Raw genomic sequence first — 16272 nt, 5'->3', positions numbered from 1 at the left:
GTTTGAACCACTGGCCGTTATGTATTGCATTAATTTCAAAATACAATTGCTCCACAATGCAGTCGTTTTGCTGGCAAAGTTAACAATAAAATACAACAAAAATAGTACAGAATACCAAGCCATTAGTCACTGAAATCACAAGTACAACAGGCGAATAGACAAACAAACAAACTGCGTGGTAACCAAGCAGTCGGACGGCCTCAAAGTAGTGGAACGGCTGATGTCTGCGAAAACAGTGAAAGCGCCTAAAAAAGTGTGGCACACAAAGCGCGCGCCAATTGTTGCTGCTGTGGCCGCGGCCACCACTCCATGCCCGACTGACTGTGTTGGCTGCCAATGTGGCTGCCGTGGCAGCGTTTACTTTTCCAACGCGTCGCATTTGCAAGCATGGAAAGGCAATAAGTAAACAGGTAAATACACCCAAATACCCAAGCATATTAACACGTAATGTATACGTACTGTACCCTAACAACAACAAATATTCGCGTATTTATGTATATTTCGCTTTGTTTGTATGTATGTAGGTTGATTTACTAGGTGCGCTTGCCACAAGTTATTTAAATATGTTAAATGAATATATGTATATACGCTGTATTGAGGCAGACTCAAGCATTCGTACATCTACACAAAATATGTGTATATAAATATGTATGTATGTCTGCATGGAAGAGCTGCTATATGACAGCCCTGAGAACTGCGCTTCAGCACTACACCGTAGTAAACGTAAATTTCAAATGAGCTTGTCAAGCCAACATTCGCACGGAAAGCCATACATACATATGTATGTATGTATAAATACAATACAAACAAACGTGGAGTTATTGCGCAGCTCGTAAAGGCGAGCTCAGCGCCGTGGAAGATGGAAAGCGCGCCGCGCAAGTGAAACGTCCAAAAGCGTCTAGTTAAGAAAAAGGTACGAAAACAAAAGTTAAGAAAAATGGCCTATAGCGTTTATATATAGAAATATACGAGAGCAGTTTGATACAACAGAGACTTAAAGACGATCTATAAATTTTCTTTCGACCGCTTTCTCTAAAAAGTGTTTTGAAAGTAAGGCTTGAAAACAGTATTTATATCTTACACAATAGAAGAGACTCTAGGAACATGATGGGAATACTAGCTGGTCATTGTCGGGTGGCGAAACACGACCGCAGGATGTGGCTGACAAATCGAGAAGACTACAGCCTGTCTGACTGTATAGAGCAGGGCACCAGGGAAACAATGGAGCATCTTTTATGCACTTGTCCCGCATTGGCAAGATTACACTGTAAGCATCTGAAGGTATGATACACTGATGACATGGTAACGATAGTGAGGCCGCAGAGTCTGTTAAATTTTAAAGGATGGCTACTCCGCATGGACCTAGTAAATGAATTCCACCTGGTATCGTAAAGGTCCAAAACAGGTTACCAGATTAAAAGAACCTTACCTATATCTTACACCGCCATAAAGAAAATGAACATTCTTGGAACAGTTGCGAGAAATAAGCGATAAGAGGCCTTTTATCTTTTAAGATAAAGAAAAAGGCGTCATAAATGTTGTGGCCACGGAATGTTTTAGACCCCTGTCCTATATAAGTCCACCTGTGCAGAATTTCCATAAATTTCTTAATATCTTAAGAGACAAATTAAGAAATCTTTACAAAAAAAAAAAAAAAATCGGTTATTGCGACAAATGAGCAGTTTCTTTGTATCTCAAAAATGTAGAGACGGGCAGACAGATTGGCTAAATCGCGTTAGATCGCCACGTTGACCACTTATATGTATAGTTTTAGTCTAGTTGTTAGAAACTTTATACTATGTTCAGAGTATAAAATCTATTACTAACGCTTCCCACCTTCCTCGTATATGACAACAATAATAATAACTCGACTTTTTCCATTCACATTTTGCTATAGTTTGTGAGTTTTCCTGAACCTTTATTATTTTTTAAATGCATTTATACTTGAACACTTTGCTTTGAGGCTTGTTGAAAAGCCGGTGTTGCCATTGTTGTTGCGCACTGGTGGCCCCACCACTGCCCTCAACCACTTTTCCGCAAAGCTAAATATAACTGCGAGCTGAAGCAAGCGTTTGAAACAATGAAAACGCACTCGACCGTGATTCCCTCAGTGAGTTTGATGAGCGCTACTACGCTGAGCCAACTCTTCGTCTGACTGCGCTGCGCGGCGACGGTTTGCCGTGGTGGGCTAATGTTTGCTGCTTCGCCAGAAAGGTAAGGGGCGCCGCTACCAACATTGCGGTGCGGTGCGGTTTGACTGCAACTTATGGGAGCGAGCACAGTACATCTTTTTCTAGGCTGGTCTTACAATTCAGTTTGTGTTCGACTTTACATTGTTCAGCAGCAGTGGAGCAGTAGAGCAACCAGCAGTGGCACATGCGTTACAACTTTAAAACTCGTAATTGTAACGTTTTCGAACAGCTGATTGCTGCAAGTGCATTGGCGCTGTTGTTAGACAGGTCGTGGCGAGGCAATGTCTCCTAATAGCAACTTCCTCATAGTGCTTATACATTGAAATAACCGTTAAGGAGACTTCGGGCATGGATACGCAAAAGCTTACGAACAGCTCCAATGCGTTGGCTAGCAGTGTTCAGTTGGTGAAGGAGCGTAATCGAAGCATCAATAAAGTGAAACTTTGTGGTTATTTGAAGAAGAAACGAAATGTTAGTATGAATGCATAGAGAAGACGATAATTGCGGACGCGTGAGCATGTGTGAACTAAGCAATATTTTCGAAACATGAATAAATTAAGGAAACAATTTTTTGAATTTCAGAAAAGCAAAATATGTATTATTGGCAAAGTTCAAATTGCTTCTAAACATTTCTTCAAAATACTAAAAAAAAAAGAAAAGGAATAAAAGTGAATTAAATACTTCGCACATTTTGCACACGCGCCCATAATTGATCGAACAAACAGCTCAAAAAAAAAAATAAAAAAATAAAAAACCTGCTCTGTTGGAAAATTCAAAGCAAAACACAAAGTGAAAAAAATGAACCATTTTTTCACTATTCCCATTATATACATATGTATAACAAAATACTTGTTTTTGTTGTTTTGTTTACAACCGTTATTAGAAAGTTGGCGGTTGGCGTAAAATGTGGTTTGTGCTGCAGGATAAATTGCTGCTCTCCTATGCATCGAAGGAGGAGTATGACAATAAATTGGTCTCATTCAAAGACGTGCTCAATCTGGTGCCGGGCACAATGGTGCGTCCTTTGGGAGGCTTTCGCTTCACAATTGAGACCACAACGCATGTAATGTACACCTTTGTGAGTATTTGCCAGAAATCGGTTACTATGTGCTACTATTTATAAAACTTATTTAAATAGTTATTACAATGAGTATTATATGAGTAATGCGTAAAGGCATGTAATATGTAAATATATTAGTCACGTTTTTTATAATACTGATAGCGTTTAAAGCAAAAAGTTTGCAATTTGTGTATGTAGATTTATGAATAATTAAGAGAATATTAATAGTGTGTTCAGTAAGTGTTCGTATAATACCCTTAAAAACATAGTATAAATGCCAAGACACACTTGTACTATTTTTATAAAAAATGTGACAATGGCAGCAATTACTCTGGCGAGTGTCGCAAACAAAGTTGAACTGCAGTGCCCCTTATAAAACGGTGCTGCATCATCCGAAACCAAAGAAATCACAATTGTATCGTTAGATAATCGCTTCGCTCAGGTAACGTCATTTCAATTTTCCACTTTGAGAACACGCAAGTTTTTGCGAAATGGGTTACTTTGTAAATAAATTTGGAAAAAACACTCTGGTGTTACCTCGTAAATTATGTATAGAAATAGTATTAAAGTTTTCTCAAATGAAATAATTTTGAAGTTGTTATTTATTAGTAACATTGTCTCAAGATTCGTTGAGACTCGAAATGAAAGGAATTTACTGCTGAAGTGTCAGCATGTGTATTAAAATGTAAGTCTTTTGGTGCAAAAAATTTTCCAATTAACAAATGGCAAAATATTTGCATATCTAGCATATATATAGAAAGATTTTGGGTATGAAACACGGTCATGTTTGACTCGTCCCGATGAAGCAATTTTTATTTCAAAAAATAGTACCGCAAACAGGTCTTTTTGGAGAGCATTATAACTGCCGATAATACATGGGTTTATGAGTTTTGCGTGTCCAAAGTCAATAATCATCGGAATGGAAGGAAAAAACTAGCCAAAAACAAAAAAAACACGTGAAATCCGCTCTAAAATCAAGGTGATTGTTGTTGTTTTTCCGATATTCATGGTTTGGTGAAACATGGTTTGTTCCGGAGTAACAGACGGTCAATAATTATATATGGCTTATTGAGATGTTTGCGTGAGAACATCTGCGGAATTTTCGAAGAATAATTAATGGATTTAACACGATATAATGCATCATCTCATCGATCTACGATTGTGATCGATTTGAAAGCATCAATCAACCACCATTTTCACCAGATGTGGCTCCGTGTGACTTTTTCTTGATCCCTAAATTGAAATTGCCGCTCCATTGAACCCGTTTTCAATCTAATTAATGATTTTGTCGTTTTATTTTCAATTTCCGGGGACTTTGTCACAATGTATACCTATTACGTATATAAAACATTGAATAACAGAATAGAAAAACCGTTAACTTCGGTTGCACCGAAGCTAAATACCCTTCACAGGCGCATTTCTGTTAAAAACTATGTGTTCAGTTTGTATGGAAGCTATATGCTATAGCAATCCGTTCTGAAACAATTTTTTTGGAGATTATATTGTTATCTTAAGCAGTAACGCCAAATTTCGTGACGATACGACGTCAAAGGCGAAACTTTTCCATACAACTCCTTGATTCCGATCGTTCGGCTTGTATGGCAGTTATATGCTATAGTGAGCCGATCTGAACAATTTCTTCTGATATTACATTATTTCTATAAAAAATAACTCATACCAAATTTCGTTAATATATCTTGTCAAATGTGAAAGTTTTCCATACAAGAACTTGATTCCGATCGTTCAGTTTGTATGGCAGCTATATGTTATAGTGGTCCGATGTCGGCAGTTCCGACAAATGAGCAGCTTCTTGAAGAGAAAATGACATGGCAAAATTTCAAAACGATATCTTAAAAACAGAGGCACTCGTTAGTATATATACAGACAAACAGACAGACGGACTGACAGACGGACATGGCTAAATCGACTCAGCTCGACATACTGATCATTTATATATATACTTTATAGGGTCTCCGACCCTTCCTTCTGGGTGTTACAAACTTCGTGACAAACTTAATATACCCTGTTCAGGGTATAAAATTATTATTACCATATATTGAAGTGAAATAATTATATTAAAACGCAGGCATTTGAGCCTTTAGTGAGATTAATGGAATTGAGTCATTCCCTTCTATTAACCTATTACAACATGAACTTTGTATTATATTTGTTATTAATAAGCATAAGGAATAATATTAAAATTTAATTTGTTAAGATTATGCGCTCCAATACTGACTATCTTACTAATATTCTTATAATCGATCGATTAAAAGGTAAACTCGGCTTAGATAATTTAGAGAAAGAACACCTTAGGGGTTAATTTTACTTACAAATCATATTTTATAAACTCAAGTGTTTTTTTAGGGTATACATACGTAAATGTACAATTATATTATGCTATTGAAAGAAGTTATCAAAAGCTCTGTTCAGTCTTGAGCAAACACAGTAGATTTAATAGTTCCATAATAATAATTTGATACAAAATACAATACAAGAAAGTCTACAAATAGACTTACATATGTTTTAATGTTAGCCCTAACCTTCAAAGGACATCTCTGTATGTTTCAGCTGTTGGACAATGATTTAAGTTAATAGAATCTTTCACGACGCAAGTTTTGTTTGTTTAGAGAAAAGCTATACAGGTCGTGTTTTAATCAAACAATGACATTAGATAGAAAAAATGCTACTCATATAAAAAAAAATGGCTTGGTGAGTGTTGTCCGAGTTCTGCCTCAAATGAAGCAATCATTCAAAAGAGATTGCTAAATTCAGTAAAAGCCATAATGAGCACCGAAGACAATAAAGGCAACTGAGAATATGATTTGGATGACCATGAGATGGAGTTGATCGTGCCAGCTGACACAAGAATATCGAGGAAAAGTGACACTGCACTGTCATACTTTAGGATGCTGCCCGACACCAGCGGTTTAATTCCATGCTTCAATAGTTTCGAATTACTTTCTCATCCTCTCCATTTTCAGGTCATATGCATATTTCTGTACAAAAATTATATTTGGGAATTGAAAGATTGCTTTATTGATTGGATTATTTTCAAAGATCCCGAATAATAAAGTCGAATTTTGATGGAAAAATTTGATTTTCTTTTAAACGATGCGAATTTCTCAGGCTGCCTGTTATACTCACTGGTATTGAGAAAATGTTCCTTACATAATTGTAGAAAATCTGTATCAAGAAGTTGATAGATTACTATTGTAGATTTATTATTTATAATATATTATATTGGTATAAAACTATTAAGCTGCAACAGTTTAATTTTTTCATTTGTTGATTGTACGTTATCCTAATCACATTTTTCTTCTTCAGCATTGCGACGATCGCAACGCCTACCGTGAATGGATTACCATGCTGCTGGATAGTTTGACCAACACAACCAGCACGAAAATTATTTCCGCCAACTCCTCCTCCTCGGCGTATGCGCTGCTACCGATACAGCAGCAACGTTTCCGCAATACATCTGTCGACAATATACCGTACGCGCTGTGGTCAGGTGTAGGGCAGAATTCACAGCGTCAGCGAGAGCTTTCGTCCAGCTGTGACTCGATGCGGCAGCGTGTGGAGTTAGCAGATGCCCAGAGTGAGTATGCGTATTTGGAGCGCATAGCAAATGTAAAAACGAGAAATGGCGTAAAATCGACGTCGCGGTCTCTTTTAGCGCCAGCGCTGTCACTGCCCAGCCATAGTAGCGGCGCTGGTGGCGGCGGGGGTGGTACTGGTGCAGCGGTACGTTTGCCAATTGCGCGCAGCACAGCGAAATTACTGGAGCGTAACGGCGTGAATTCAAGCGATCCACTGAAAAAATACCAACATCCACAACAACACTACCAAAAACGGCAGCAGCAGCAGCAAGTGAACTGTTGCAACAGGAGTAGTGGCACAACAGCTAGCGCAACAAGTTGTAAAAGCTACAACAACAAAAATAATGACGACGTCACAGATGCGCGTTTAACTACTGAAGCGAGGTAAGTAGTGTGAATGAATATGATATGCGCATGCGTACATTTGTTCGCTTGCTGACTTGAATGGTGCAATAAGCAAACAATAAAAGAAACTATGCGCATATGTAATTCAAAATTCAAACAATAAACAGAAATGCCTTTCATGCCATTTAACATAACATTATATAACTGCATTTCAGTACGACCCACTTCCGCTTGCATGGTGAAAGTAACTGGACCGATTTTACCACACTCGACAATGGCCGCAATTCCTCAAGTGCTGGCAGCACATCTTCCTCAGCTTCCGCATCCGCTTGCCTTGGACCAATTAATCAAACAGTCATGAAAATAAATAGCATGTTCCAGCAACAATCAGGTTCTTCCACGACGTCGGAAAGCGCCAGCGCTAGCCGCCAACATGTGGTGAATAAAGAACTGCCAACCTATCCAAAGTCAACACAAGCAAACTGTGATCGAAACGAATTTACACCAATGTTTAAGCGTAACAAAAGCAACATCAATGCTAGCGAACGCAACAACAATAATTGGTTTTTGTCAGATAACTGTTCAATGAGTGATGATGCTGAAGTTGATGTGGATGCCAATTCTACAGCATATGACAACACCAAAGACAGGTAAGCAATCAAATAGAAGTGGTTTGAATACCCTGTGGCAAAGACATTGCAATAAAACTTATTACACCCAAATAATTGATAATCAAATAAACAGCTAATTGCCAATGCAGTCAGTGTAAAACCGTAAATATTTATAAACGTATTAGTATTGTATAGTATTGTATAGATAAAATTAAAATTTTCATAATTTTTTTTTCCTGACACTAAGTTGTCCTTTGTCATTCTTTTCAAAATACGAAAACCTGCAACATTCACGAGCCAATTGTGCAACACGTTTACATATGTAAGTGTTTTCTGAAGGTTGGGTCTGAACACAAAATACATACATATAATACTATGAGCAGCAAATAGTAAGACTTTACTCATAATTTTAAAATTCTCAATTTATTTCACAAAATCTCAAGTAAGCCCCTTTCGCCCAATACACTTGTGCCAACGTTTTTGTAATCCTCGAAACAGTTGTTAAAGTCACTTTTCAAGTTTAATGTCTTCAATTTACTGAAAGCGGCTTCCCCGGCGTGATCGTTTGAATGTGCTGAATATTTTTCGAAAAAATTGAGTGATTTTGGAACCAATCATGCTTTCTCCTTTCCTAAGCTCAGCGTTCTCGGTCATCTTTGAATAATTTGTAACGGGGTTTTCAATAAGGGGGCTATAAGAGTAAACCAATAGGGTCAGCAAAAGACGACGCTATATTTTCCCGTTCTTTTGGCATGTCTTTTCAGTAAGGTTTGCCATTTTATCATGAAAAGACATACGGTCCAACAACGAATAGAAATTATTAAAATTTACTACCGATATTCGGAGTTAGTGGCTTCAACTTTAAGAACACTAAATCCAATTTATGGCCGTCATAATCGTCAGATCAACAATTGAGCGGCTAGTGAAAAAATTTAAGTCCACAGGCACAGTATAAAATGTTCCCGTGGCAGCGAGACAAAGAAGTGCGGGAGAATATTGCAGACGCTAGTACATCAATTGGGTCAAGTTCTCAAGCGTTGGGCACATCTGTGACGTCGTTGTGGTGAATTTCCGAAAAGATTGTGACCTATATCCTTACAAGATCAAATTTATACAAGAATTGAAGCCGCTTAATCACGAAAATCGTCGTATGTTCGTAAACTCGGCTGAGCAACAACTTGAAAACGATCCGGATTTTCGTCGAAAAATCATCTTCAGCGATGAAATTCATTTTACAGATGTCACTGACAGTTTCGTGCGATATTTAAATTAAAAGGTCTTACTATTTTTTCCCCACAGCTATACATATATCAACGCTAATTGAAGCAATTGACGGATTCCGGAATATTTGAGCTTCATATGGAATTTGTTTTTGAGCAATTATCTCGAAAATAGCAAACTAATAATAAAGAAATAAATTGTTCCGAATAAATTTTGCCAAAATAACTTTTAGTACACATGTACTTTCGTGGCCACGCAAAACCTTTCTTAAATTGTTTTTTATCACATTTTTGGACTTTTTCGTTCGTTCGGGATTTTCTGCAATTTTGTTTTTTTATGTTTTTAGTAAGCATAAGTAATCTAAATTATATTATCTAATTATAATAATAATTTTTAATCTATTACGTTTAATGAGTAAAACACAAATTAGCTTTTCTTTACAAAAGCTGCCTATTTTATTGCTTTTAAAGTGAAACACCCACTAAATTTCGTGTTACAGTTAAAAACAACTAAAATAAAATATTAATTTCAACTATAGTGAAAATGAAATAAAATTATAAAAATAGAGAATATCATGTTTTCATATATATATACATAAGTTACAATATAAAAAGAGAAAACTAAGAATTTATTTAAAACTTTACAAACATTTGACAAGCTTATAATTCTAACAATAAGTTCTGGATTTGCGATTAAATCTCGAAAATAAATGTGAACAAATTGTGGGGACTTGGAGCACTGAAACCAAATTCATATGGCAATTCGACTGTTTATTATTAAACTTTTTTGATAGAATTTAGGTTTATATGGTCTGATACAGAATCAACTTCCCTTCCTGCACTTTTTATCAACTAAATAAAATTTATTGTTATGTTTTTGTTTTCTTTGAAATAAGTCCAGCACTTGGGTCATAAATTACCATTTTCAAAAATATCTTCACAACTCTCTCTTCGTGTATTGTTCATCTGTGTAATTTGCAAAACAAAAAAAAAAAAAATGGTAAGAGTATGAGTACGAGTATGAACATGTAAAACAGTTGCATTATTGTACAATTTTTATTACTGGAACGCCCACACATTTGTAATGAGTAAACAAAACAGTAAAATGGGGTCTTTCCAATACTCATATACCGGCGAGATAAGAGTTTCGCTATAAATAGCTACTTGCGAGGCACTTCCTAAAACACACGTATACACGTATGTAACATGTATTACCAGACACTGGAAACGTATGCAAAAAAGGGAGCTTCAAAGCGTCCGCGTGTTGGAGCGGTTAGTATAGAACTTTTGAAGTGGAGCTACTCTAGTGCATACATGTACATACATATGTATATTTGAAGATTTCTTTTTAATTTTGCCACTTGCTTATAAATAATGTTTTTTTTTTTATTAATGTATATGCCCCTGAAGTAGGATAAATTATTCAGCTGTATTCGCTTACCTTGTCTCTAGCAGACACTAAGGTTAGACGTGTTTTTACGAGCTTGGCGATTTTAAAATGTATCAAAGAATTTATTCGTGAATCATTGGTCAAAAACAATACTGTAACGTTGCCATTAGCCTCCATATTCGCCAGACATGGCTCCGTGTGACTTTTGCATATTTCTAAAAATAAAATGATTCTCAAAGGGCCGTCGTGTTACAAGCGCAGTTTAATGCCATCAGCGCATCGCTGAAAGATCTAAAGGCTAAATCAGGTTTGAGAAGTGTTTGGATGATTTGAAGAATCTCTGGTATAAGTTCATAATGCCGAATGGGGACTATTTCGAACACGACAGCGTTTTTTACTTTATAAAATAGGTGTAAAAGCTGCACATTAAAATTTTTATTTAGTGGCGAAGCAGCTGATAGTAGCAAAACCGGCCGGATCTATAAAATTAAACTAGGACTGTTTTGGCTGGACGTAGTTTCACTTTTTATCACCAATAACCAAACGTGGCAGAAATGCACCGATTATGTTGCGTACCAGCAGCGATTCGCAGATAGAAATTCGGTCCATGAGACTCTACCCTACTAATCTCAAAACTGTTAAGATGACATGATCAATCTTATCTTTCTAACGCCTTACAACGTAACCATTAAACAAAGGAAGATACAGATTACTAAATCAAATGGCTCTTAAATTATTTTAGGTAATTATTGTGCCCCGACATAGATGAATTTCTATCAAAATTATTACTTTCCGATATTGAACTAACCATATCATCGCTGTGTAGGGTATCGGCAGCAATGCATAGCCAATATAATATAAATACAATATCTATAAAGACCACAAAAGCATCTGGATAGGGTGGACACGTCAATCGGCTGACTGTGACTGAATGAATAAAGTTCGTTTAGCGGATGCGTTGCTGCAGTCATTTAAAGTCTAAAGTATTGCATGTACGCTATGAATAAGATATGTATGTATAAGTGTGGGTGTGTAGGGGCATGTGATGTGTGCATATTTCCGTACTGTGACGTGCTATTTTTGACTTCGCTCTTAAGTCAATGTAAACAGCGGAATAGCAGGCACCATTGAGTGCCAGCGACGAGCAGCAATGCAACATCCATCTATCCAGCTATTAGTGGCAGCGACAAGGAGGAAATTTAAATTCTTACATATGCAGATATGTATATAGATAGATATGTATATGTTAGTATATACATGCATTCGTATAGATTTAGATGGCATATTCATTGCGTTGAGGCATTGATTCATTGGAGTTGGCGGCGACGCTTGGCGTTGCAGCAGCACATGGTTTAGCTCAGACTAGAAATTTCAAATGAACTGTAATTATATACCTAAGTAGAAGTGTTTAGCGCGCGCAAATGTATACATTTAAAGCAAAACAGAGTGATTTTCTCTTGAATGTCTGTTCCATACAGCGAACGCACTTGAAAACGCTGGAAAAGTAAGAATCAAAACAATTCAAGTGTATTTTAACTTATGCACCTATATATACTCCAAAATATGTTACTTATGTGTTTGTGTATACTTGAAGCACGTAAGGATAGTTGCATGTGCAGTCAATAAACAGATGCCTTACAGATGATGCTTCATTACGTCGACACACACGACAGCCACATCTCCTTTATGTACTCGCACTTTCTTCACATGCACTGGAGTGTGTAGTGTTTGTTTGCGTTTTTGTTGTTTTAAATTTCAATTTTTTTTTAACTGTTCTTTTCCAACTCCAAAATCTATTTCCAGCCATGCCATGGTTATGGTGAAAGACCAAATTCGACGCATGAATATCAAAGGCCGGAAGGAAACCGTGTCGTATACGAATGTTGATGTCGCAGTCGAGCGACATGAGCAGAGGCGTATTGTCCTAACGAAAAAGTTGGAGGAAGAATCATTTATTGAATCGGCAGCCAGTATGACCAAAACAGTTGTTGATGAGGGGAATGGCAAGTCAGTGGATAGTGATCTGGGAGGTGTTGATGATGAGGAACAACAACTCGTTGTTGACAAAGCGGCGTCGGCGACTTGTAATAGATCATCAGAGCCGATTTATGCTGTTGTGGATTTGGCGCACAAATATGCACAACGACAGCAACGAAATGTGCGAAACAATTTGAAAAGTTTGGAGGCGAATCGGTGTAGAAGCTATGAAAGCATTATACAGGGAGTGGAGCACAGTGTGAGTTTGACGAATGGAAATGGACCGATGGGGGTGAGTGCAATTGAAGTGATAAACATGCAAGCCTGTGTTAAATTTTGATTATGATAAAAATATTCGAAATTGACTGCGTGTGGTTGGTGTCTACACAAAAAGTGGTGTATAGAGTATTATAAAATTAAACTGTTTTCAAAATAATTCCATCAGCTCAAATATCGGTGATGGGTCAATAATACTTGTTAAATTGAATCACAGTTAAACCCAGACTTGTTTCTAATGCTTCTAAAGAACAAGTAATAAATTTTGTATCTCAAAATAGAAATCAAACAGTAACCTACATGAGGATGACATCGACGGCATCTACGAGGATGGTGATAACTTTGCTCCGAATTGTGAAAATGGTGGATTACCAAATGCTGAAGATGATGAAAATATATATGAACCTGTTGGTTTCAACAATTTTGGCAGCCAAAAGGTATTATTTTTATTTATATTTTTAAAACTTTAAATTGAGATTAATAGGATAGTGAAGGTCAATGTTTTTGTTTATGTTGTCGCTGTTCACGTTAATTCAATGTTTCACGATGAAGCTCCATTAATGACCAGTGTATTGAGATCTTAGATCATTCCAAAACAAATTTGGCGTAGGTCGTCCAAAATCAATTGTTGCTCCGGAATCCGGATACTGTAGTATCGTCATGTGTTCTATCTTGAGATGGAAAAAACTATAGGAAACAAAATATAAACAAAATCTGTTCACATTCGATCCCACACAATTTGTCCGCAGCTCAAAAAAGGCTCTTGTCGATCGGACAAAAGAAATACTAAAAAAAAAATACGAAAACGGTGTTTTGAGACATAACATCGTGACAGCTGATGAACTCTAAATTTACATGTATGAGCTCGAAAGTAAACAATAGTCCACTGTATGGGTGTTTACAGATGAGCCGAATCCAACAAAAGTTGCTCGAGCCTAGCACTTAAAAGCAAATGGTTGCCTGTTTTTTTAGAAAAATTGGACATATCACTAGAACAGTACAGAACAGTAAATTCTGAGTGGTACATGTGTAACGAATTTCTTGCCAGTTGTCTTTCAAAAAATCAGTGAAACCAACCGTTGAAAGCGGATCACTCTTTACCACAAAAATGCGAGCTTCCACATTTAATTGAAACATCTACATTTTTGAAGACTCAAAACATCGATTTTAAGAGTCGGCGTCAACGGTCAACGATTTTCGACAGGCGGTTGATGCGTTCAGAAGGCGTCCTTTAGAGATACCACAATCAGAGTGGTGCTCCAATGGAGAATATTTTTTATTGCATTGCCTTTTTGCAATTCTCTAATCCAAATTATTATATGCATTCCTAGTATGTACAACATTTTTCAAAGACTTCTTATAAACTGGGAAATGATTGATTTCAAATACAGATTTTTTTTTTCAAATGTTCTTCCGAAATATAACGGAGCAGATCGGGCATCTAAGTAAATGGGATAAAGCTCAATTTCTATTGTTGAATTGTACTCGTTAAGTCAGTCCTGGATTATCACTTGCAACAATCCTTACAATCTAATACCATAGACCACTCCAAAATTCTGGGAAGAGAAGTGAGCCAATTTATATGCTCTTATTATTTCCAAACAATAATAAAATTTTCTTTTGTATTTCTTAAAACTTAACTGCGTCTGCAACGAAGCTATAATATTCGTCATAGGAGCATTTCTTATATTATAAAATGGTATAAAAATTATTTTGATTTTGATTGGACAGTTTGTATGGTAGCTACATATATGTATACCATAGTGGTTCGATTAAAAGCATGTTGTGAATCTGCTTTTGAGACAATCTACGTCAAATTTTGTGAATATGTCTTGAGAAATAAAAAAGTACTAAATATGTGCTATACTGGTCCGATATTGGCGGTTCCGCAATCAATTTTTTGGGTAGAATATATAGATACATGTTGATATCATATTCAAAAACTTTCTTTAGAAAAATTTAAAACTGTAACCACGTCCACTTGCAGATTACGGCCTCTGTGACGCAACCGAACGCGTTTTGGCGCTACATAACACGTTTGAAAGTCAATTCGCTGCTGCAGTTTTCGCGCATGCGTCGTCACCATCACACTGACTATGACACCATAGACTTATCAACGCCATCACCGTCACCCACACCCGCAGCGAGCAATAGCAAAACAAAAACAACATTAGGAAAGAAACAGCCAGCGGCATCGTCTGCTACCACTACAATGCAAACGAACACATCGTCATCACAATTTGCCAGCATTAAACGCAAATTCGGCGCACACCGCAAATCGATGCAGGTGCGTGTGCGTAAAATATGCGCGCGCCACTATGAACCAAAGACAAATTTCGGCAATAAACAAGCAACACAACAACAAGTGAATAGTAATGGACGCTTTGCTGGCGGTGGCAATGGTGGTAGTGCAGTGAACGGTGTCAACAGCGTGGGTGTAACGGGGAAAAAGTTGAAATCTCGTTGGAGATCAGTGAAAATTAGGCCAAAGCATTTTAATGGCGCCTACAATGGCAATAAATGTGGCACGAGTTGCACAACCGATGATATAAGCTGTAAATCAACGCGGCGACAATCTTTCTTCGGCAGTCTGCCGCACTTACGCAAAGCGCGTGTATCGCTTTTCTCCACGCCAAATTTACATTTGACGGCGAAAGATCAGAATTGTAATGTTAGTAATGTGGGCGAGATCTTTGATAAAGCGACTGAGGATAAGATACCAGCGGAGCGTAAGCGTGAATATGAAGAGTTAAATGAGAGCAATTGAGCGTATTCATGCACATATTTGTGGAATGATGAATAATGCAATAATTTTTAAAAGCTGTGTGCAGATGTACTTATTTTAATGTAATCTAAGTAAACATTTGCGCAAATGTTTGTAAAACGAATAAAAGTCAGTTTTAAGACTCGTAATTAAGTCAATATTAATACTGGGATTGACTGAGAATATATAAGATATACTCGTAAAGGTAAATGTAAATATTATATTGTATTTAAAAAGTCTAAAATTATAGGCAAAATTGTAAAGAACTTTAGAAAATCTCACTTTAAATAACCATCACTATGTTGGTGCCAGTAAATGGTGTGCCAAGTTATTATTATAACTTCTACATCTACAACTACATAAATACGTAAATATATGTGAAAAAGGCTAGGGAAAAATATTTGAAACTTAGGCTTACATATATGTATATCCAAAACTGATTTCATTAATTATACATTGTGACAAAATACCCGGAAATTGTAAATAAAACGCAAAATATTTAATTATAAATCAATATTTATTTTTTGCCTTCAAAATAATACTCACCAGCTGTAATATACTTATGCCAACGATTTTTTCAGTCATCGAAACACTTTTCATAACTCATAAATATCAGTTTGAGGAACAAGAAAAAATCACATGTAGCCAAATCTGGTGAAGACCGTCGTTAATCGATGAGGTTCATTAGTGTTTTTATACTCTCGCAACAAAATTGCTAAAGAGAGTATTATAGTTTTGTTCACATAACGGTTATTTGTAAGTCCTAAAACTAAAAGAGTCAGATATAGGGTTATATATACCAAAGTGATCAGGGTGACGAGTAGAGTTGAAATCCGGATGT

General features: G+C 36.6%; 1 protein-coding gene across 2 annotated transcripts; it reads left to right on the top strand.

The window, feature by feature from the left end:
• Positions 1-2334: 2334 nt before the first annotated feature.
• On the top strand, positions 2335-15513 carry LOC108973661. Of its 2 annotated transcripts, XM_018941061.1 has the most exons (8): positions 2335-2663; positions 3076-3270; positions 6577-6847; positions 6926-7232; positions 7409-7843; positions 12218-12683; positions 12949-13104; positions 14655-15513. In XM_018941061.1, exons 1-8 carry the CDS (start codon positions 2541-2543, stop codon positions 15432-15434), a joined length of 2733 nt encoding a protein of 910 aa, XP_018796606.1. In that variant the 5' UTR covers positions 2335-2540; the 3' UTR covers positions 15435-15513. The 2 variants fall into 2 exon arrangements, with proteins under 2 accessions (XP_018796606.1, XP_018796605.1); XM_018941060.1 differs by having other exon boundaries at positions 6577-7232.
• The last annotated feature ends 759 nt before the right edge of the window (positions 15514-16272 follow it).

Source organism: Bactrocera latifrons, unplaced genomic scaffold (assembly GCF_001853355.1).
Source record: "Bactrocera latifrons isolate USDA-ARS-PBARC rearing strain unplaced genomic scaffold, ASM185335v1 scaffold_5, whole genome shotgun sequence".
Classification (NCBI taxonomy): domain Eukaryota; kingdom Metazoa; phylum Arthropoda; class Insecta; order Diptera; family Tephritidae; genus Bactrocera; species Bactrocera latifrons.
Note: the sequence above shows the minus strand (reverse complement) of the source record. Positions and strands in the feature narration are given on the sequence as shown.